The sequence below is a fragment of the Oreochromis aureus genome, linkage group 17 (assembly GCF_013358895.1).
Source record: "Oreochromis aureus strain Israel breed Guangdong linkage group 17, ZZ_aureus, whole genome shotgun sequence".
Lineage (NCBI taxonomy): Eukaryota > Metazoa > Chordata > Actinopteri > Cichliformes > Cichlidae > Oreochromis > Oreochromis aureus.
Genome location: NC_052958.1, coordinates 34,853,966 through 34,877,493, shown reverse-complemented (window position 1 = coordinate 34,877,493; position 23,528 = coordinate 34,853,966). Strand labels below are relative to the sequence as shown.

At 40.5% G+C, this 23,528-nt stretch overlaps 1 protein-coding gene across 1 annotated transcript; it reads left to right on the top strand.

Annotated features, from left to right (window-relative positions):
• The first annotated feature begins 2,485 nt into the window (after positions 1-2,485).
• Positions 2,486-23,287, top strand: lurap1 (leucine rich adaptor protein 1). The gene is made up of 2 exons (XM_039601002.1): positions 2,486-3,185; positions 15,798-23,287. The coding sequence occupies exons 1-2, from the start codon at positions 2,967-2,969 to the stop codon at positions 16,680-16,682; spliced, it is 1,104 nt and encodes a 367-aa protein (XP_039456936.1). The 5' UTR covers positions 2,486-2,966; the 3' UTR covers positions 16,683-23,287.
• The last annotated feature ends 241 nt before the right edge of the window (positions 23,288-23,528 follow it).

Genomic DNA, 23,528 nt, shown 5'->3' with positions numbered 1-23,528 from the left:
AGGTGCAGTGTTGTGTGCAACCATTCCTGATTAAATGCAGATGAATGGGGAGAAGAGAAACCAAGCAGGAGCCTCTCATTAAGGGTCTTTAAATTCATTTCTGCAGTCGAGTTAGGATGCTTGGAGCCTCTCGTGAGATGTGAGACTGAATACTCAGGAAAGTGACTTTAAACCAAAGATCTCTCCAAGCTGCTCTCTCCTCAGCCTTTGTTAAACCATTACAATCAGTGCAAAATACCGGCTCCGGGCATTGTTACAATCAACGTAGCTTAAATAATGAAAAGTAGACTTAGTGTTAGATCCAAGCTTAATCTTCATGCCATTTCAGAAAGAATGAGACAGCCTTAATCCAGCTATTAACCCATTTTTATTTGCTACAAATTTAGCCCCCTCTACCTTTCCTAAGTAGAGTTTTCCATTTTGTCCATCTGAGACAGACGTGCACAATCACTATCTGCTAATATTTGGAAAACCCTGCCTTTGCATCTCATTTCATTGCTGTCCACTACAACTGTATTTCCATTCACAGTCAGCTTCATCCTGGCACCCCGAGTGAGTGTTCACAGTGAAAAGCATCTCTTCAGCTCTCCAGAGGCCCTTCCTGACTGCAGATTACGCCACTGAATGTGTCTTTGTGGTGTCTCTGGTTGTGACAGACATTTGTAATAAGAATGCAGCATTTTCAGTAAATTATAGCAGAAAAATATTACTGAAAAGGATGACTATAATCATTCCTTTCTTTCTTACATTTGTTTTGATATGTATCTTTATTAGTTTGTGTCTGGAAAACAAAAATCCAGTTATACATCCAAAACCATAAGGGAAAAAAAAACTCGGTGGAAAACTTGTGCCCTCTGTGGATCTTATTGAATTGTTCTTGACAGCAACATTTAATCTCCTTTGTTCCAAAACATTCACCCACTGGTCTTTTAACCACAAGCTTTAACCTGAACTCCGGTTCCACATGAGGTGGTCCAGGCCCGTTAAGGAAAAGTCTGCCTGCAATGAGTTTATGTGGGCCAGGAGAAAGTTGCCATATAGAGACGGGTGATAGGGTGTGAATAAGTGTGTGTTTAGTATATTAAGAGTAAATTAATCTGGCCTTTGCCACAGACATCTGTTGTATTTCATTACACTGATTAGACTCTTCATTCATCCTCCTTCTCTGGGGCGGTGACTCATGTTAAAAGCTTCTAAGTTAGGGAGGTCCACGAATTCTAAAATAAATTATAAAATATATTATTAAACATTTGAACAAATTGATTTAATTAATTTATATGAAAACATTTTAAAAATTATGCAATTAGTTCCCATTTTAATTAATTAATGCATCATTAATTATATTTTGAATTCATTTTGGCACTTGGGGCCCTCCATACATGGTCACACGATCACCTGAATACACTGTGCTGATTTTAACTGAGGTACTAAAAGTGCTGCGTTCAAAGAAGAGCCTTGCTTTTCTTTTTAGTGCACAATGGACAAAACTATGGGTCCACACCTTTTAATCTTTGAATTCAGGTGTTTTTAGCTTTATGAACGCTGTGCAGTCTGACTTTACAAGCGTTTGTGAGAGAATGGGTCGCTCTAAAGAGCTCACTGAATTCCAGTGTGGTGTTGTAACGGGATGCTGCCATTACAACAAGTTCATTTGTGAAATTTCTTCCCTCCTAGATATTCCATGATCAACTCTGAGTGGTATTATTACAACGTGGAGAGCTTTAGAAACCACAGCAACTTAACCATAAAGTGGCAGACCACGTAGAGCAAGGGAGCAGAGTCGACAACGCTCATAGTTGTAAAAGTTGCTAAACCTCTGCTGACTCATTACTGCTGAGTTCCAAACAAAATTAAGCACTGGGAGCTTCATGCCATGCGTTTCCATTGCTGAGCAGCTCCCTGGGTATAATGTGTCGGTGGTCCACTGCTTTTGTCTTTTTAGGGCATTTCAGATGTTTAGATTAGTTCTTTTTAATAGTTTATTAATGCCCACTTAATTTTTCCATGGAGGAAAAGCTATCAAGTTTTTCACAAAAAGGCAAAAGCAAAAATAAGAGCTTCATCTTGTCCCTTTGTCCTTTTGCCTGCATAAATGTGGACAACAGACAGATGGATACAGACATCACATCTTCACCCCAAGGTCACCCTTCATAGACTCTGTTTAGATTATGTCACATATGTTTCTGTTCCATGATGTTCACACATATAACTGGTTGATGATATAACTTGATTGGAGTATCAAAATTAACAAGCTCATCTTCTTCTTTTAAAACCTACAGAAGTCTTTGTGCAGAAAGGAGGATAAAATGACTTGTTTTTGTTTTACTTTGTGCTTGTCGTTTTATTTTGGTAGTTCATCTTCTTCTCCGGTACAGAGCTTTCACACAGATTGTATTTTGAAAGTTTTCCCGGAAGCTACCGAGGGTTATCACTGGTGACTTGACGCTATCGGGTCTCCTCTCCCACTCTGCGGTTCCTGATCGCTGTCATCATGCAGGTGGAATCTGCGCAGTGTGGCTCAGCGTACAGATCCCAAACACCAGCCTCACCGAGCTGCAGCTCAGGACTCGGGACTCCGGAGAGCAGACTGCATTTACAGCTGTAAAGGAACCAATCAAGGAGGAGAAAGCAACAAATTGGATTTTTTTTCTCCGCTTTCACTTGATGACCATCAGCAGTTCAGATACAGAGGCTTCATTTAATTTAACACAACATGATGACAGAGTTAAAATAGCCCACAAATCGAGGATTTCTCTCTGTATCATATTGCTGGAATAAGCTCATACTGCTGTGTTGATACTGTCAAACAGTTTTCCTTCCCTGGCGCAGTCCAACTCAGCAGCAGTCGCATAGGATGCCATACAAGCCTATAGGAAGTGACTCTCGCAGCTTGACAGGGAACAATCTCCGAGAAACCCGAAGGACGTAATATTTGTCCTGCGGATCTTATCGGTGTAAAAACACTCATGGCGATGGACGAGGGTACTGTCAGTGAGAGCATCCCAGACCTCAAAGACATAGAGGCGAAAATCGGCCGGAAGACCCCCGAGGGTTTGCTCAGGTGGATGCGGGAAGAGTCGTCCTCTCTCCGGGCAGACGCCAAGCTGGCCCTCGCGCACGACACCGGTAAAGAGACCGGGATGAAGAGTTTGGATGAAAAGATAAGAAAACTGAAGATGGAGATGGTAAGAATCCACAGTTCTCATATATGTGCCCGCAGGATGCGTGGCAGACTCTTGTTTTCCAGGATGTGTCATTCATGAAAGTCAGCCAGGTACAGAGCTGTCATTATGATGATGAATGCTGAGCCCGGCTCGGCTCCGGCAGACAGCGTTGTTTCGAGTATTTAAACATTTATCAGCAGATCGCGCTGTCATTGCTGGGGTGTATCTGAAATTAAAGTAGCCTACACAACTCCTGAGACACCGGACACAGAGGCACTTAACGTGTTATCTGACTAGGATGCCATTTTTAAAATTTCCTTACTTCTCTTTATTCAGTTCTTGTTTTCTGTTGAATTCTTTATATTTAAATAACTGAATGTATAATTAACAATCCATAAAGTAGTATAACAGTATAATTTTGACCAGATGAACCTAAGCTACGTCACGTTCACATGATCACTAGTCTAACATAATAAAGTGCAGTGTAACGCTCCACTTGACAGCAGAGAATAAATAAATGACTGTGTTTTATACTCCAAATCGTCCTTCCTGCTCCCACGGTGCGCTCAGAGCCCACAGTGGGACTCCATGCGAAATGTCAGCATTCTTTAAAATGACCAGAAAATCTTTATTTCAGAAGGTGCTAAATGCCAAAAAAAATTCTCTTATCCCGTGGCTCTGGTGATGAATGGTACTTTAGGACAGTGAGATTTAAGGATGCTTTTAGGGGTCCTGCTAATTGTTAGGCCTCTGGTAAGCTCACTAACCTCAGCTTTTTGGATATTCCTTAATTATTGTGTGGGCTCACACATTTAAAGCTATAATAAGTAAGTGTTTTACCTTAATGTTGGGAATAATAACAGCCTCAGCATGATTTCTGAGTTCACTGACTCGTAACAGCCCCAGTAGCATCTCATTTGTTCCCACTCCAACCCTCAAAAGCGTTGTCTGGCTGTATGTAGTTTGGGAGAATGTATACAGTTTTCCAGGAAAGTACATTTCTAAGGAGACACTCAGGGCAGAGCTCAGCACATTATGTCTACATGACACAAAATCAAGTGGTTTAGCTGCTGGTTAGACACAAAGCTAGAACAGGATTACTTTATTCTAATAACTTGCAACAGATGCCAACTTTTCTGTCATGGCTGTTTGTGGCTAAAATTTTCCTAAAGTTAGGTGGATGAAGAGTAAACCAACAAATTCAGTATCAAGATGATGATTTTGGGTTTCATGGGACATGGGTGCCCCTCCCTGAGCCTGGTTCTGCTGGATGTTTCTTCCTTTTAAAGGGGAGTTTTTCCTTCCCACTGTCTCCAACTGCTTTCATTTAGAGGATCATCTGATTGTTAGGGTTTTCTGAGAATTATTGTGGGGTCTTTACCTCACGATATAAAGTGCCTTGAAGTTTTGATTTGACACTATATAAATGAAACTGAATTGAATTGTTTGTTGCGCGAGCAGCTGCTATGATTTGTTTCACTACCCTTCAGTACTGGAGCTTAAGAGACTCCAAAGTCCAGAGGCCTTTTATTACCAGTTGAAGCCACAAGCGCTGCTGTTATCACTGAGTAGCAAACGTTACATACGCCTGCTTTAAGAATTATACTTGCCAATGGATGTTTCAGCTTTTTGAAAGCCAAATGTTAGCATTGATCTCTCTTTGATGTCTTAGATAACATAATTACTATGTTATCAACATGTCAAAATTAGCCAGTTAGGTCAGTGAAGTATTATGTATTTTGAATCCAGCATAATTACATTTTACATTTACACCCAATGCAACACTTGCTGTGTCTTTCTGTACATTTCTCATATTCTTTGGTAATGTTTTCAATTAGGATCGCCATAGGAGGTAAAAATTAAAGATGTGACATTGACTTTGCTGTCACTGTACGATTGTGACAAAAATGAAGAGTCAAAAAGTATTTGTGGATTGATTCTTATATAGCGCTTTTCTACTCTACCAGAGTACTCAAAGCACTCTATACAACACGCCACATTCACCCAATCACTTTCTTTAAACTTAGTGCTTTTTCTAACTACATTCACACTCCAATGGATGCATTGGCGAGCAACTTGGGGTTAGCATTTTGCCCAAGGATACTTGACATGCAGACTGGAGAAGCCAGGGATCGAACCACCAACCTTCCAATCAGTAGGTGACCTGCTCTACCTCCTGAGCTACAGCCACCCCTAAGTGGTGTACAAACTACATTTTAATATGAACATTGCTATTATTATTAAGTAGTATAATACTAAGTAGTATAAGAAGAAAATCAGGAATCTATTCGATTATTAAGATGAATGATTAATGATGAATTTGATTGTGACTAAATGCAACAGATGTAATTTAACTTTGACTGAACTTGAGTAATAAAATGTGAAGGCCCCTCGTATCCACTCATTCAATAATTCAAGCTGCTCTTCACTCTGCCAGCAGCTGCACTTTGTTTGGAAATAAGTGGAGGCGAAAATGTACACAGGACCGTGGTCAGGCCACTGTCTTCCTATTGTCTAGCTGTGCTTGCACCATTTATAGAAAGTAGTTTTAAACATATTGCATACATTTCTATATTCAGTCCACTGGGCTTAGTTTTGGTGTGATACATACTCATATCATACCTCTGAACAAGACTGTTTTTCAGTTTCACTTATTAAATGATTCCATCCCTTGTTTATCCACCGCAGGTCGCTCTGTGTTTCTTCAGAACTGATTATTTCTTCTACAGAAGAGCTTCCGTCAAACAAGTACTTCTCTGTCTTCTTGTTTACATGAACCCCACCTTGCGTCAAACTGTGGAGGTCTGTAGCAATAATGAACCACTCTACAGTCCCCCCCCAACCATGTTCATGTATGTCATACATTCCTGCAGCAGATGCAGGCATGCACCCCGTCTCCCCGTCTGTGGTTGTGACACAAGAGCATGTGCGTGGCCACAACCGAACTTCCAAACCGAACAAGCTGTTTTCTGAAAGAGTCGGTCCAAAACACATTGGTTACATTGAAACATCCAAAAACACATTAGCAGTTTGGTCACATGGTAGAAATAGAAGCTGATTTCACTCCAGGACTCGTGATGGTGGCAGCATGTGTCTTAAGTACGCTTGTTTGCTGTAAACAAAGTTTTCAGAAAGAAACATGATCAGCTGTCATCGTCACATTTCTTTAGGATTTTCTTCCACATGTCTTTGAGTTTGAATTAGGCTCGTATTCCTTGAGCCCGTGTGTGTTGATATCTTAGGTTAGCTTAAATAGCTGGTGAGTAATAAAACACTCGCTCTTAGGTTGTTGTATCAGTTCAGGGCTTTTGGTGACAGGTGTGGTCTGAGAACTAACTGGTGTAGCGGCTCACATCCATTGAATGATGGATCACAAAACCTTTTTTTTTTTTTTTGAAAGTGGTGTGTGAATGACTCAGATTGTTTTTTCGTTTTTTTCCCACAGAAGTCTTAAAAAAGCACTTTTTCACATCACATCTGGGCCAAGTGCATATGTGGTCCTACATCTGAGTCATATCTGATCTCTGGATATGTTGACCACTATGTCAACGGAAATACGCATACACGGAAGGTTTAATGTGAACATCACATGGATTCTGTAGTTGCAGCTGGCCTGTCTGTAATTTTGTGACCAGAAAGGTGCATCATAATGGATGTGTTAGCTCAAAAAAGCAAAAAGTCTGAGTTTTAATGTGTTTTTTTTCTTCTCATAATCCATATATGTATTGTAAAAATGGCAATATTTAGATATAAATCGGAATATAAATGAAAGAATGAGTGTTAGTGGGTTAGAGCAGAACCAACTTAATTGAATTATTTCAATTGGTAACACCTAATTTAATTAAGTTCTTTGAAATGAAGTTAATACATTAGATAACACAACTGATTTATCTAATGTATTAACTTCATTTCAAAGAACTTAATTAAATTAGGTGTTACCAATTGAAATAATTCAATTAAGTTGGTTCTTTTTTCAGTGCAAAGTGTGGGACCCGCCCCCTAGAGGGGGCGCAGAGCCATTGCAGGGGGGCGCGGGATGAAAGGGGGGGGGATGCTTGGACACTGCAAGCATAATGGACAGGTTTTTGATGGGGCGCCCACGCAAATGCAAAGCAGGAGATGAAGCATCGCTGAATATGTTTTCAAACCAACTTCATTCTAAGACAAAGACTAGAAAATATGGTGAAGCATGTCTTCCCTTTGGCTTCACCTGAACAAGTGCCGAGGTCTCCCCTGCAGAATTGGTTTTCGCTGCGTCGGGAGCACGTGCTGGGCTCTCCAAATCACGGACAAACAGTATCCCACATTCTTGATTTTAAGTTCACAAACACTTCTTGTAATGACTAACTCCTCCTGACATTTTGGAGATGTTAGCTCTTTATACAGTAAAGTTACAGTGGGATACAAATAATATCAGGCTGATCCTGCCACAATTTGTTCCCCCGGTTTAAATCACAGACAGACAGTATCCAACAGCTGTTTATTTTTTTAAGCCTATTTTGCACAGAGAGACATTTTTTGAGAAATGTATTGATAGCAATGTTGAATATTATTACACAGGAGAAAAAACAACAACTACACATAAAATAATCACACCGTGACGCCTCTGCCTTTCTAACTGCGTGTGTATATGTAAGCGTGTAAAACCTGCAGATAGTCAGATTAACAGTAACAGTATTTTGTCTCTATCTGCCATTCTGCAATTCATCTCATATAAACAATAACGTGGCGCACAGCGTGACGTGAAAAGAGGCACATACCTTTGACGTTGCGTGATGAACTCTGTAATCCTCGTCCACACATAAACGCAAAAAAGGAGAAAAACGCAAAAATCTCCGTTTTCGGTGATTCGAAACGCCGTTTACGTGTGAACGAAAGGCCCAAACGCATAGAAACAGCTGCGTTTTCAAAAAATACCCGTGAAGGTGTGGACGTAGCGTAAAAGAGTTAGTAGTGTATTTTATTACCACCTGTAATTTATTGCAGTTTACTTGTATTTGCTTAATTGTTTACTAAATGTTTGAGGTGTGAAATAAACGACAATGGAGTTTGAAAAAAAAATATATGTGTGTGTGCTTGAAGGATGTGTTTGTGCGCGTGCGTGCGTGCGTGCGCGGGGGGGCAACATTTTTCTTGTAAAACAAAGGGGGCCTAGCAAAAAAAGTTTGGGAACCACTGGGTTAGAGGGTTAGTGTGTACAGGAAGAAAGCTCAGCTGCTGTTGTAACTTGTATAGTACCTAACCTAATTGCATGTTTATTCCACATTTGTATTCACAAAGCATCCAGACTTTCAGTAAATCTGCTAAGACTATAGAAGCAGGCTGGACTGTTAGTAGTTTTAGTCATTTATCAAGTTTTTTTTGCAGAAGCAGGAGGACAGAGCGAGAAGTGATAGTGATGAAGAACGCTTTTCTAACTGTAAGGGAGTGAAACTTTCAATACAGCTCCGGGCTGCTCCAGTATATATCTATATATATGTGTGTGTGTGTGTGTGTGTGCATGCGCGCGCGCGTGGTTATTTCATCTGTGTGAGTGGTGCTGTGTAATGAGAGTGCAGAAGAAGAGATGGGAGCATCATCGGAAATCTGCTTAGTAAGATGTGCAGTACTAATGTGTGTGCAGAGAGGCTGCAGGGAGATACTAAATGGAAGACCTCTCGTGCACACAGTCGTGCACACAGTCGTGCACACAGCCTAACAAAGTCACCGTGTTGTTTTCTTCCCTAACATTTTCTGTCATGCTGATAAGCTCCCAGGACCCAAACGAACAGGCGAGATGTTAATGAGTCGGCTATAAACTGCTTCTTTTTCCACTCTTAAAGTGTGTGTATGTTTGTGTGGACCCTTCTGTTCCTCATTCATCTGTTACTTTGTATCCATAACCACACTGTGTGGCATTGGTGGGCTGCAGCATCTGCCTGTGTAAGATCAACACTGTGCATATTTGTCTGTGTGTGTGTGTGTGTGTGTGTGTGTGTGTGTGTGTGTGTGTGTGTGTGTGTGTGTGTGTGTGTGTGTGTGTGTGTGTGTGTGTATGTTACCACTAATATTGAAGTGTTACTCTTGTTAAATAGCAGGAAAAACAGGAAGTCATGTTGCATTTCTAATGTGGTACATCTTTGATTCAAACAAACATGTTGCATAACTCTCAAGTAAACTTCCAGAATAACACACTGATTCGACTGGCTTAAAGTACAAAATATAAATAAAAACTCTTTAAGAGTCTTTAAGATTAGCCTTTAAAATTATTATGGTTATTAACATCCAATTTCCTATTACTTGGATGATAGACATGGATCATCAGAGACTCTTAAGACAGCCAACTTTGAGTCACCGAATAGTGACGTAGGATCACTATTCAGGAAAGCGAAAGATTTGGACACGTTTCTTTACATTGTCCAAAGTTGCCCAAATTATACCCAGCTAGTTCAAAACCTAAAAGTAATAGAGTTTAACAATTAAGAAATCTGAAAATAATACAAGTCATCACACAAGTGAAGCTGAGTTGGCAGTTATTCAAGAAAGCAGTAATACTACAAATAAACGAACAAAGAATTCATCAAATATTTGATGCAGCTGCTCTAAATGATTTATTATACTGTAGCTGTGGTGTGATTACTGACTCTAGCAGAGTAATGTGTTATGTAACTGCTTCCAGACAAATGTGTTCATGTGTTTGCAGTAACGGGTGACTTCAGAACACGTTTGTCGCCGGCTCGGCTCATGACTTGATTTGGTGGGGAAAGAGCTGAAGGCAGATAAATGTTGCTATGAATGATTTTAGTGCTGCTGTTCATCTCTGCAGGAGCAGTTTGAAAGCATCTGTCTTTCGCATTCGTCTCCAGCAATCTCCACTCTCCACTTCACTGATCTAAACAGATTTACTGGATAGAGACACTCCTTTAAAGCCAGAGAAGACTGGCACTAAGCCTTACACACACACACACACACACACACACACACACACACACACACACACACACACACACACACACACACACACACACACACACACACACACAGAGACACACACTGAAGGGCCTTTTATATATAAGCTGCTTTGTGCATTTTATTAATGATCAGCATCTGTATTTTAAGATAGCAAAGGGCAAATGTTATGCTGTTGCTCGAGGTATGTCCTTACTTTTTGCTAACTCCTCCTTTTTTGTTCACTTTAGCTTTCCCATGTCAGCCTCTCTCTGTCTTGCACCTCTGGGCAGATGAATGTCAGTGCAAAGTCAGCTCTCAGTGCAGAGCTGAGCTGTAGGGAATCAAAATCCAGTCTGTTTAATCTCAGGCTTCTTTCTCTGACTGGTTACTGGCTATACTGTCACAGATGTCACAGTCAGTACAGGGTTTTGTTAAATTCAATTATTCCTGAGTGACCTGCAGCTCTTTTATTCCTCCACCACAATTTTGTTTCCTGTTTTCTCTCCATCTCATTTTGTTCCTTGTAGCCATGATATCAGTGAGCCTGGTAGGTCCTCTGTCCAGGCTTCATTTCTTCTTATATGACAGCAGGTTTAGACACTAATGTTTGCAAGATAGATGGGCAAACAGAGAAGGGACTGTATGAGCATTGAAGAATGAGCCTCTGCAGCTCTTTTTGTCCATTGACTTGCATTTTATGTTCCAAATTTAGCCAAAATTCAGCATTTCTTTGCAGTTTGCATTGCTATTTCATAAGACAGTGATCTTCACTTGGCTCGACTTGTGCTGTATGGTGAAATCCTGCATGTTGCCATTCAGCATTCTGTCGTGTAGTAAGAAAGAAGAAAAGGAGCAGAAATAATGGCATTCAGACGTGAATGCAGACAGATGGAGCAGCTGGTGAGTTATGGAGGGCCAGGGCTGACCTTCTGCTGCCTAATGGAGACTAGAGGGTCTCTGCAAGGACGCAGCATGTCTGAGGGCCCGAGTTAGATTGTGAAGGTGAAACAGCAGACACGGGCACCAGGGGACACGAGAGAGAGAGAGAGCGAGAGCAGTGACTGTGTTTATGTTGCTGGTATCCCAGCTGGCAGTAATTCAGCAGTCTGTTAGGTTGCTGTGAGATGATAGGAAGCCACATGGGAGGGTGTGCGTCATGGATCATACCCTGTATATGTTAACACAATCTACAGGATGATGATGATGATGATGATGATAAACTTTAATTTCGGACATGTAAAGCAAACAAACGAATAAATACACATATACATTCATTTACTCACACACATACATATGTGCACAAACAAAATCAACATAACATGAAATATCAACTCAATCATCATGTCTGAAATAGAGCAGGAAGAAGTCTGTACCTGCGTATTAATCCCTACCTGTGCTCAACACTCTCATCCCCACAGCTTGACAGAAAACGGTGTCCATAAAAGTGTTGAAGGAAAAATACAAAGTCAACCCCCAGGTGAATATCTAGAGTAAATTGTCCAACAATTAGAACGTGTTCTTGTTGTAAGGTGCAGAACGCTGAAAGCATTTTGGGGCCGTCTGGCACATTGTGGTTCTCCACTTGTTCTGCTGACTCTGAAAGGGATCAAAGCAAAGTTAGGGAAGGAAACCCTTCAGCAGTTAAATTCCCTCAGATGAGATCACTCAAGTGTTGCCATCAGTCGTCTTCTTCTGTTGATGTTCTTAGAGCTAAATGATTTTCCTCAAGTTCCCACTGTGGCCACTATGTGCTCCAGCTACACTATTTGCACATTTAAAGACCACAAGTACTGTTGGTTTGTCTGTGTTGTGTTTTTTTCAGTTAATTCACTGATCAGATACCAGAATCACATCTTCAAGTTGTTTATTTCACTGTTTAATGTAGAGAGCTAAAGATAAAGATACCTAATGATCATCATCCTATCATTATTATTATGATGTATATTTTGACACGTTATAAAGCAGTACTTTTTTGTGCTTTCATTACACAGTGAATTATCTATAAATATTTCCTGAGGCAGATAAATATTACAAAGATTTTAGCAGGCATCCTAAACCAAATGAAGTCTTTCTTCTGCAGCAGAAATCTTTTAATATGAAACAACGAGTTTGATTTGTTTGCAGAGTGCAGGTACTCGTCTTATTAGATAATATAAAAGGCTGGAAAATTAGCTTTCCAGAATCCTGTGGGTCTGCCAGCTGGTGTGTGGCCTCATGCTGAGTAAGGAAGCAGGAGTGTGTTTGGCGGTGTACCAATGTTTCAGGAAATGCAAAAAAGATGATTAATGATATTAAATCCTTAAGGCTCTTTAGTCCCATTCACATTAAACTTTGTTGGTCCCACTTTGACTTTTTTCATCCTTTCTTTGATGTGCATGCTTGACTTTGTTGTGTAATTAAATGCTTCAAATCAATCTCAAAGTAATGAATATAATGGGGATTGAAACAAATCCCTCCTGAAGAGCAGCAGAGCAAACAAAGCAGGAAACAGCTCACACAAACATGATGGATTTCACTTTTAGCAAAAAGCTGGAACATGTGGCTGTCAACATTTTATATTCATTACAAAAAAACGTTTGCATATTTTAATATGTTGATTTGTAGGCAACTAATCTATTTTGAGACCTCAGTAAAGAAGGCCTGCAGAGTTGAGATGACAAAGATGATTTCTTTCTTTCTTACTTTATATTACATTTTTATTGAAGATTTTCCACTAACACTTTGTGAGATATTGTGTTAAGAGCAAATGCCATATATCTAGTTGTATTTCAGAGACAGCAGCCTTACAGAAGAATTATTATCCCCCCCAAAAAGCTAAGGTGTGGCAACAAGGCCACCCACAGATGGTCCCTCTGCTTGTGTAAAATCACATACTCAAATGCATCTCTGGTGTATAACCTGTTTTAATTTCATGCATTGGACAATTTGGTTGATGTACAGTATAAAAATATCATCTCTAATCAACCACCCAAGTTACCCAAATTAATATCACAGAAAAAAAAAGACCTGTTGCGACAGCAGCAGTTAAAGTCAGTGTAGTTCTGCAGCAGTGTTCACAGACTGGTGGAGCTCATAGCTTCATTAGCACTGTGCCACCTCAGCGCTGACAGGCACGGAGCTACTTTTATTGCCACCCTCATTAAGCACTCAGTCTCTGCCAGCCAAAAACCTCAAACCTGAGCCCCACCCCAAAACTTGTGTGTGCCAGGATGCCAGTGGGTTCAGACCCACATATTCATGAACAAAAAGCTGTATATATTTATATACATATATAAATATATGTGTGTATGTGTGTGTATTAGAGCAGTGTCTGCCTGTGTAATTTAGCATAACCACTGACTTTGGCTTCAGCATTTACCAGAACATTGACCACACAGCTCAATTCTCCTCCAGTAAAGAAAATAAAATGAAACCCTTCTATTTCATCTCATATTCACATTTTTTTTCCTTCTGAAGTGTGTTGCCTGTGTTTACTTGTGATAATCAACAAAAAAGCTGGTTCCCATAAGCTCAATCTTGTGTGTTTTCTCCACAGTTAAAATTACACTCTGAGTAAGGTCTGGTTATGGTTTAGTCATGCTGTGGTTATGTTCTACAAGTCACGTGAGCCATTTAAATCTTTCACGGCACAGACTAAGTAAAAGGTTTTTGAGCAAACGTGGTAAGCTCAAAGAGAAAGTTAGTATTCTTTAGGTGATGGGCACCAACCACCTTTGACCGTGCAGTGATTAAAACTGCTGCTTCCCATTGATGAGTTTGACAATTGTTGGTTAACTTTTTTTAATCATGATGCACAGAGCCGGGCTCTGTGGTTGGCCTGTGGTGCAGCCCAAGGTTCGAGCATGTAACTGCATAAGAAAGGGAGACTGATGAGCCAGTGCGTGACAGCTGTGCCAATCAACCCACCCTGGCTCTGCTCCCTGAACCATCCTGCCCTACCTCTCCCTCCTGCAGCTGAGTCAAACCACACTGTGCTACCACTGTGAATTTCAAGATTTTTGATAGATTCAAGAGGTCAAAGTACTCAGCAGTCTTAGAGGAAAAAGACGGGGCAAAAATGATCTTTTCTTAATACCCAGTTTAGAAACCACTGATGTCGATCAGCTTCCTGCAGCACGGTTTGATTCACCACAGTGAGGTTTGATACTGAGGAAGATGGAGGAAAACCACTCAACATCAGTGGATTGAATTTGCCATAGCTTTTTCTGAGTTTCTTTTTTCTTTCTTTCTTTCTTTTTTTTTTTTTTACCAAGCAGTCTGTGGTGTGGTCTTAAATAGTGAATGGCTTATCCAAAGGTCAGCCACTACCTATGCATAGAAACGATGCATGAGACATATTAATTCATGCTCACGTGCACCATTTTCCATCTGGATGGAAGAACGTCAAGCTTTTAAACACACCCATAGAACGGCTTTCTTAATTCTTCTGCCAGTGTTTTCATCAGAACTGATAAACATGAATAACTTAGTAGGTTGGATCAATCAATTCATTCCATCAGACTGTTTTATTGATTTATAAGAATCAATTAAACAGTTACACTTAAACTCCAAAAGGTCAGAGAGGTCTTAGTGGCCTCTGCTAACAAAGTTAACTCTCAGAGTTTTTTGGGGTGTTAAACTTACCCAACACTTTATTATGCCAGTGCTGTGTTAGCGCTGGGATATACATAATGTTGCACTTGCAGGACTTTTCACAGTGCGATGTAGTAAAATAAAATATAAAAAGACTGTAAAACTAGAATTGTATATTTTCTCTGTCTGACCCAAAATTATCTGAGATGAAATACACAAATATGTTCATATTACCATAAATTTTACAACATGATTCCCAAAAAGGGATACAGCCAGCCTCCCAGGGCACAGTAATAGACCAGCAGAAAGTGATACATAAGGCGGATACTGAAGAATACTTTGAAATCAAAGGCTTAAGCTTTCAGAGAGAGTAGCACAAAGCCAAGGTGATCTCAGTGGTCAGAGCTTTGAATGTTGTTGCCATATATCACCTCTGGGCTCTGCACTTTGCTGCAGAACTTCTGCAAATGTATTCTGGGGAAGAATTTTCCATGACTGCAGCCATCTTTCTCCTTCTTAGTCACCATTTAGCTTTCTTATCCTCCCACACACATATTGTATTTGAAGATACCCGTGGCTGGTAGAGGCCCGCTGAAGCAATTATTGCTTTATTTATTTATGACAGGAGTCGTAGATTAATTTTTGAATCCTTTGCACCATTTACAACATTTAAAAGTCAGCTGAAAAGGAAAAAACGTCAAGCTTTTTCTCGACTTTCTTTACTAATGCGTCTTACTTTCCACTGTATCAAATTTCCATCTCTCACTAGCTTCTCCTACAAACTCAGCTTCAGTCACATTCCCTTGTAACATCCATCTGTAACCTTGTTTCCCCTCCACCTTTACTTTATTTGTTTCCCATTTTTAGTATTGTGGACTCCAGGCAGTTTCTGTTATTAGTTTCTTCCAATTAGGGTAATCTGGAATAGTTTAATAGCATTATAACGGTGTTTGCACTTGTCCCTAGAGCCAAAGCTGACAGCTTTACATAAATATGTGCGGCCTCCTAGGTTCAACATCTGTTTAGTTTTCTCTTTTGTTGCACATTGCACACTATCAAAACATGACCACTGTGAAAGTAAGCATGCATCATTCTGGTAAATTTAGAATATCTCCTTTTTTGTATCCGCAGGCTCACTTGCGCTCGGTGGACGTTAAGATCCTGCAACAGCTGCTGGCGGTGCACGAGGGCATCGAAGCAGTGAAATGGCTGTTTGAGGAGCGCAGCACGCTGACCAGCCGCTGCAGCAGCCTCACCAGCAGCCAGTACAGCCTGGGGGAGGGACCTGACACCTCTTGGAGAGGCTCCTGGAGCAGCTTGCAGGACCCCAATGACAAGTTAGACAACATCTCCATTGGCAGCTACCTGGACACGCTGGCAGACGACATGGATGAGTACTGCCCTTCCAGCTCCGAATCCGTCATCTGCTCCACCACACCTCTGGTTTCGGAGGCTACTGCTGGGGGCCGCATGGCGGGAGGCTCCGTGGCCACAGTCACTGCAGCGGTGTCAGGGCCCGTGTTAGGGCTGAAGTCTGCGTCTAGTGCTGTGGGAAGTGAGAATGGTACTGGGGTTGGAAATATTCCAGAAGTGAAAGGTGGACCCGGGAATGGGGTTACCAGTGTTGCCATTGGGAAGGGAACTGGAGGAACTGAAAGTGGGAAGCCAGCAGCTCCAGTCAGCTCTCCACAAGCCAAGTCTGAGGGCCTCAAGCAAGGTGCTCCCATCTGGACCAAGACTGCAGAGACGGATAAGGGAAGCCCCATTTTCAAGGTCAGTACCCCGGCGCAAGGCATTAAGGCTAATGGTGTCCTGGAGAAATCAACCACACGAAGAGGCAGCCCGACCCGCACCTGCCTCAGTGAGAAACTGGCAACCAGCCAGAGCCCCAAGGTTAAACCTTACAAAAATGGAAAGATCGACTTGGACACGTGCAAAATGAATGGCAAAATGCATCTGGAGTACGATGCCCACTGGCGCTGGGTGCAGTCGCAAGAAGATGTGACGTTTTTGTAAGGATAATCACAGAGAGGGACTAAAGCCACTATTGAACACTCCCTCTGCAACATCAAAAACCAGATCACTGAAGATTAAAAGAAGAGTGCACTGCTGTTGTGAAAGGCACATAATGGGGCTTTCCCCGGTGAAAGACACTGGGTATGAGAGACAATTACCTGTTTCTTCTTTTGTTCCCTCCTGTAACTGCACTAACTTCTTGTAAAACATTGATGTCAGTATTAAGGGATTTTGGACCATATATAGCCAAACAGGGGTGCCTCACAAAATCAACTTTAAAATCCTGTGTCACAGATTTTTCTCAGGGTCTTTTTAACAATCCCTGATATTATTTCAGTTTCTTTTCTTTTACGTTATTTTCTTTTCCTGAAAAATAAAGCACAGTGAGACGATCTGCCAGAGAGCTGAAACATGACTTCAGATGGTTTGACACAAACTTTATCGGAAAGTCAAAATTAAAATTTTGCCTTGACTTTGACTTTTTAAAAATAATCTAGAAACAATATTGCCACCAATATATTCACTTTGAACCTTTACAAAAAAGATAACTAGTTGTTATTAGTTACTTTGTACATTCAACTGAACATTTTGTGGATTCTGTATGAAAGTAATTCCCAACTTTTTATCGTTGATCCTCTTCAAATGAAAAATTATTCAGCTATGGTGATAGTTTCTGGGTAATAAGGTAAATGTAGCTGTACAAGACGATAAAATATGTACTCCTGGACTAGTTTGTAGAGGTATTAGAGCAAAAGATTTAATGCAATATATAGACAAAAGTATCGGACCACAGAGTCTCTTAATCCTTCAGGTGTTTCCAGTCTCATTGCTCTAACTCTATAACATCAAGCACCTAACCATGCAGTCTTCCTTTACAAACATTTGTGAAAGAATGAGTTGTTCTAAGGAATTCAAGCGTGGTACTGTAACAGGATACCACTGTACCACTGTTGCAACATGAAAGTGTTTAGGAACCACAGCAACACAGCCTCAAGTGGTAGACCACATAGAGTTACCAAGTGCTAAACATGCACCTGGTATAAAAGTCACCAACGCTCGTCTGACTCAGCAGCTGCAGAGTTTCAAACCTCCTGTAATATTAACATCAGCACAACATCTGTGTGACAGGAGCTTCATGGCATCATTTCAATGGCTGAGCTGCTCCCAGTGGTGTAATGTGTGGGTGAGCCGGTACTTTTGCCCATATTGTGTATATTTCACAAATCAAAAGCAAATGTGTGACGAGAAATAACCAAAAGCTTTGTGTATTTAACTCTTTTGTTTCTTCTGAGCTCTTCAAATTTACCTCAGGGCCCATTTGAAGGGTCCTGACCCTGAGGTTGGGAATACTACTGCACTCCACAAACAACAGCTTTTATGAACCCCAGTGTACTGCATTTAAGATAGTAATAGAGTCCGTTCTCACTCCTGATGCGTAATATACTGACGATTTGTCACGTCCCGAGGCGTTCCATGGGATGCGAAAGGTGACCTTCCGCATTCCTAAGCTACTCGCCAGATTGTGTAAGAAATCGAATAGAATGACGCTCCCACGGTAACACGTTCCAGCGTCCTAACCTTATCCCTAACCTTAACCACCACCTTAATCATGTTAGATAGTGTTTTCCAATGCAGCTTAAGCAAAGTAAACATACATATGTAGAGTCATTCCAGACGGTTCTCATGTTTTCCGAACTCGTAATACAGGAACGTGTTTGGTGGCCGAAAGTGTAATATACTGACGATTTGTCACCTAGTGTAAAATGTTACACTTTGGGAGTGAGAACGTGTTGAGTAGTAATTGTGTAAAATAAACCTCTCATTGAAATCCCAAATAAAGTGTGTTATATTGATCCTTGTTTACGGATAATATATCACTGGTCTTCCAGTGGTTAATGACCACCTTATTGTTTCAACAAAAACATTGAAAATAGGTATGATTTTCTCCCCAACTGTTTATCCCGAAACACTTTCCTGATCAGCACTAGAAAATATGTCAAACTTGCAGTAGAAGACGAAGCACTGAGACTTTAACACATTAAAAAACAAAAAAAGTGCCAGTGATAGCATTTGTGTCTTTGTGAAGCTAATCCCTTCAGTACGTTACCAAACATGTGCACGATTGTATAGTCACTGAGTTGTAGTACAGCTACTCTGTGCACTGGTTACTAGTCGTGACTGGTTATAGGCAAATCTTGACTTTGGATGAAAATCTTTCTTCTGTTTTGACAATTACGCTAACCTGTATTAGTTTTCTTTAAAGAAAATGTTGTGCCTGATTGGTGTAAACCTTAACTACATATGCCTGTTTGTTCCCTGAGATGACTGCACTGTTGTGATGATAATCTTTTATTAGTTTTCCCTCTCCGTGGGCTTTGCTTGCGTGTACAAATGGCTAGACCAAAAGTCTGTGTGCTCTTCAGTATCGACTGGTAAATGTGTTATGCTGGCTGGGTGGATATTGCTTGCCCTGTGCTGACATCTTTATTGGTTGATTTGTGAGCAGTACGCGGAAGACTGAACACAATCAGTGAAGAAAAGCAATATTTCCTGAAGGCTGTCTGCTGGCTTACATAAGCAGCCTCTTCTCAGCAACCGAAATTTAATAATAATGTCTGATCTCAATAGATGACAGCGCTACTGAAGACAAATTGTTGTGCTCTTTGTTATGTGCATGTGCGAGAGAAAGACACAGCCGGCCTTCCAGGTATGAATAAGAATAAATGAGTCCCAAAGGATCGCAGATATTTTCAGCTTACTCATCACAATGTAACTACATCGCTCACCAGTCTGCAGTTATTCATGTTAATGGTGCAGGGATGGTGCAACACATGTGGTAAATGGAGGGGAACACATTACATAATCTGTCCAGTTTCCTTCAGTGCCTGGAAGTGTTTGAAACTATTAAATATGAGTGTTGATAAAATATGAGCTTTGATACTGGTTCCAAAACAAATGGGCATTTTTCATACTTTCTGCACATTTCAGCCATCTTGGTTCCATAACACCATAACATTACATTTTTCTTTGAAACACCCAGATGACTATTCACGCAGCCATCTTGTATCTGAATGGTCACAGTTTCTATTTTCACATGCCACATATGCAGTTTGGGGCTCAGATACACCAGAGTTAGCTTCTCATTTCACTATTGCTAGCTAATTAAGTTAATTAAGTTTATAAACAGGATAAAAAAAAATTTCTGCACTGACCATAACACTATGACTTACCTATTTTGAAAAAAACATCAAGTAAGGAGGGGTTTAAAAAAGCACATAGGAAGCTATGCACAGGCCTCAAGCCTGGTCAGCTCCTTGCAATTCCTCTGGTAGTTAGCAGGCTCCTGCAGTTGCCCATGGTTTGTATGGAAGACATAGACTGGTCTGCAGTTAGTTACTTAACCACCAGTGGTAGGGAAACCCTAAAAAGTGCCATGGAGCCAGAAAACTGAGAATGCTCACCTTCAAAATAAAAGCTTTGCCTATCGCTGAAACCAACATGTGACATTTGGTGCAACTTTTACTTTGAAGGTGAACAGTACTGTGTGTGTAGCACTCTTCAGTACTGCTCAGCAAGCAGCAAGTAATTGCAGACAAGTTGGCATTTCACATGCAAATTAGAGGTAACCATGGCAGTCTGTGTGTGACCAAAGCAATCGCAAGGTTTTAAATCCAGCAGTATTTGTCTCTTTGCAACCAATTTAAAAGCAACATCAAGCAACCTTGTGCAACCATTTGTCAAACAGTCAGGCTATAGACCTTATATTTTCAATGACCCGAGGAACTGGCCGGCCTCTAGGCCTGCGTAAGTGCAAATTTAGCAATAAATGTGACTATGACTGCCAGCAACCATTTCCAATCAGTCATAAAACACCCATTTTTCTTGGTTGTCAGCAAGTGGTCTGTAGGCCTGTGTGACTTAGGCCTTGGATAATGTTGGCTGTAGATGCTGAAGGCAAGATTTCATGACTGACAGTCATAAGATAATAATAAAGAGTAAACGTGCAAGTTGTGACCTGAGCTTTTGTACATAACCTGCTGCCCTCAGTCAGTCATTGTCACTTTAGCTAGATAGGACAAGTTTGCTTTCTGGTAGAAGCTCTATTTTCATTGCCATAATTTAGGACAGACAGATTCTACATTAATGAAATGATATGTGATAAAAAAGTCCATCTGGCTCAAATCCTGGATACAAAAATCTCCCAAGTGTACTATTAGAAAAGAGAATGTGATGACTTGGCGTCAATTACGTCCATCCTAATTTAATCATGTTCTTAAGACGTTAAACTCAACAGCTCCATTTGTTTTAGCCACCAAAGTGTTTCCTCTCTCCTCCTGCTTTTCTTTTCATCCTACTTTCCACCACCACACTGGTTTCATGGAAATGTTCAGTCAGTGCCAACACACATCATGCACACACAATGCCTTCTCGCTGGAGACTGCACCATACAGCCGGCACCACAGACGCAGTGACTGTAGGCTAGTCCTGGAGACTAGGGAGGAAAAGTAAGATGAAGCTCAACCTTGAACTCTTGGATGACTGTGAAGATGTTAAAAATCCCAGCTTTTTTATCCCTAAAGCCAAGCAGAGCATCTATCCATCTTAGGATAGTTACTTCAGCCATGGTATATCTTCCAACCACAATATAGACATGAAGTCATTTGAAACCATTTCCCTTTTTAACATGTGCTGGCTGTAAAGCAATGCAGCATGCCAAAAAAATGTCTGCTCCGCCAGTTTGTGGTTTTCTTTCCAAATTAGCGGAGGCATATGGAAAAAAAACTACATTTAGTTCAGGGAATGGGCCTGTAAAACACATTATATGAAGCTATATTGTGTCTTTCTGAAGTTATACTATATCCCCTAATGGTTTAATGTGTTTTCACTGGGCACAGTTGGAAAATGGACACTGTTTTAAACCTCTCCTTGGCAGAGAGTGTTGACAGTTTAGGTGCCAGGAGGAGCTGCTTGTGGTCTGACTGTTTTTTAAAGTGAGATGATAACTTCTGTGTGCATTAGCAACAATGGAAGTGTTACTAAGTTCTGGAAATCTTTTAAAAATACTTTTAGTCTAGAATGAGAGAAATATCCTCTTTCTTTCTAGAATTTTTCAGAGGGTATAAAGGTGAAGATCGTAAATCCTTCTCTTCTGCTCTCTCTCTGTCCAAGATTTATCAGATGGCCGGTGCGCGACATGTTTGCATTGGCTTCAGGTGCTTTTGGCTTCAGAATACCTCCTCTGGCTATTCTGGGCGCAAGACAAACAGTGTGATTACATAGACGAACGGATACCCACACGAACATGGTTGCCATGACAATGAGGCCAAGCAGGCTTCAGCTCTAGTGGCTACATAAAACAATGTTTACTGCAGTGCCAGTAACAGCATAGCAGTACAGTCTAAATGAAAGCAGGTGAGATGAAATCTGTGATCAATGCAGACAGCAGACATCCAAATTATTTGACCATTATATGTAAGGTCAGTTCATTAAAAAAAAAGTATCAAATATAGTTAGTAACAATGTCAAAGATTTTTTAAAATATGACACTTTTTAAGTGATTCTGTTTTAGAACTCATTTTTATTCCAGTCTGTCAAGTACCAGTGACAGACAACACGAGCAAATGAATGATATGTGACACATCTAATCATTTTTGACAGCCCACTATGTATATTAAACACATAAAATGCAAAACACAGATCTATCTCATTGTGTCTAAAAATTGTGATCTGTGCTTCCCAGTGACAACCACATCAAAGCCCCAAAGTCCATTTTTTAAAGCAGAGAGCAGAACTATTAGTGTCCTCAAGAGGCAGAAATAAAATTCAGTATCACCCATTCGTTGCTCTTCTACTACTTTAAAAATGATAAGAATTCTGCATTTTGGGGGGGAATGCTGCAGAGGAAATCGCTCATTTCTTCTTCTTTTTTTGACACTTCCTACTTTAACCTCAGTATAAAGCTCAGCTATCCTCTCTTTCAGCCACCTAAAATGGTCCCAAGAGCCCTTTTTGCTGCCATTTTGTACCCATTTTTTGAAAAATTAGAAGGCAGACTGGTGTGTCTCTCTGGAGGCAGAGTCGGGGGATAAACAGAGAGCCTAGTGCACAGCATGCAGCTAAAAGGAAGCTTCCACTCCCAGAGTCCTGCTGTTTTCTTCCTTCCTCTTATGCATACACAACACCCAAGCACAATTTATCCTGGGACTGATATGGGTCTCTAGATAGCTGACAGCATTTCCTTCTTTTAAAGTTCTTTTATATTTTATTCTCATGTTTGTGTGTGTTTTGTTCACATCTCAGAGTGTTCAAAGTAAATGGAAGTGAACCGAATCAAACTCTACTGGGTGCATGCTGGGTGCTGACCCAGGTCCAAAACCTAACTTAGGCTAAACAAAACTTAGAGGATTGAAAGACAAAAGCCAGAGAGACTGACTGCAGTTCACCGGATCAGCTGAATCAATACAGTTAAGCTTTATTATGTTATGCAATATGCCTTCTAGAAAAAATGTTTGTCTTTTTTTCCTTGTAAAGTCAAAATGTTCAAAAATTAATAGATTATGTTCATTGATGTGGGGATATATATTATGAAGTATGTAAATTATATGAGTGTGTCTAATAATTAAAGCTATTTTAAATGTTTGATTTGTGCTATCATTGCATTTTAGTTGGGGCATTTGTAAGATCACAGTCATCTAATGCTGCTTTTCCCTAAACGATCATTTGGGATCTGTTTGAGAAAACTTCTCAGTTTATCAGATTCCACCAATGAGAACAAGCTAACTGGAAATTCAAAACCAGAATCTCCCTGATTAGCTGCCATTTCCCTCCTAATGTAAACTACTGAGT

Coding starts and splice junctions, on each gene's coding strand:
- lurap1 (XM_039601002.1), top strand. CDS start 2,967: ATGGCGATGGACGAGGGTACTGTCAGTGAGAGCATCCCAGACCTCAAA. Junction 3,186..15,797: donor GAAAACTGAAGATGGAGATG/GTAAGAATCCAC, acceptor TTGTATCCGCAG/GCTCACTTGCGCTCGGTGGA.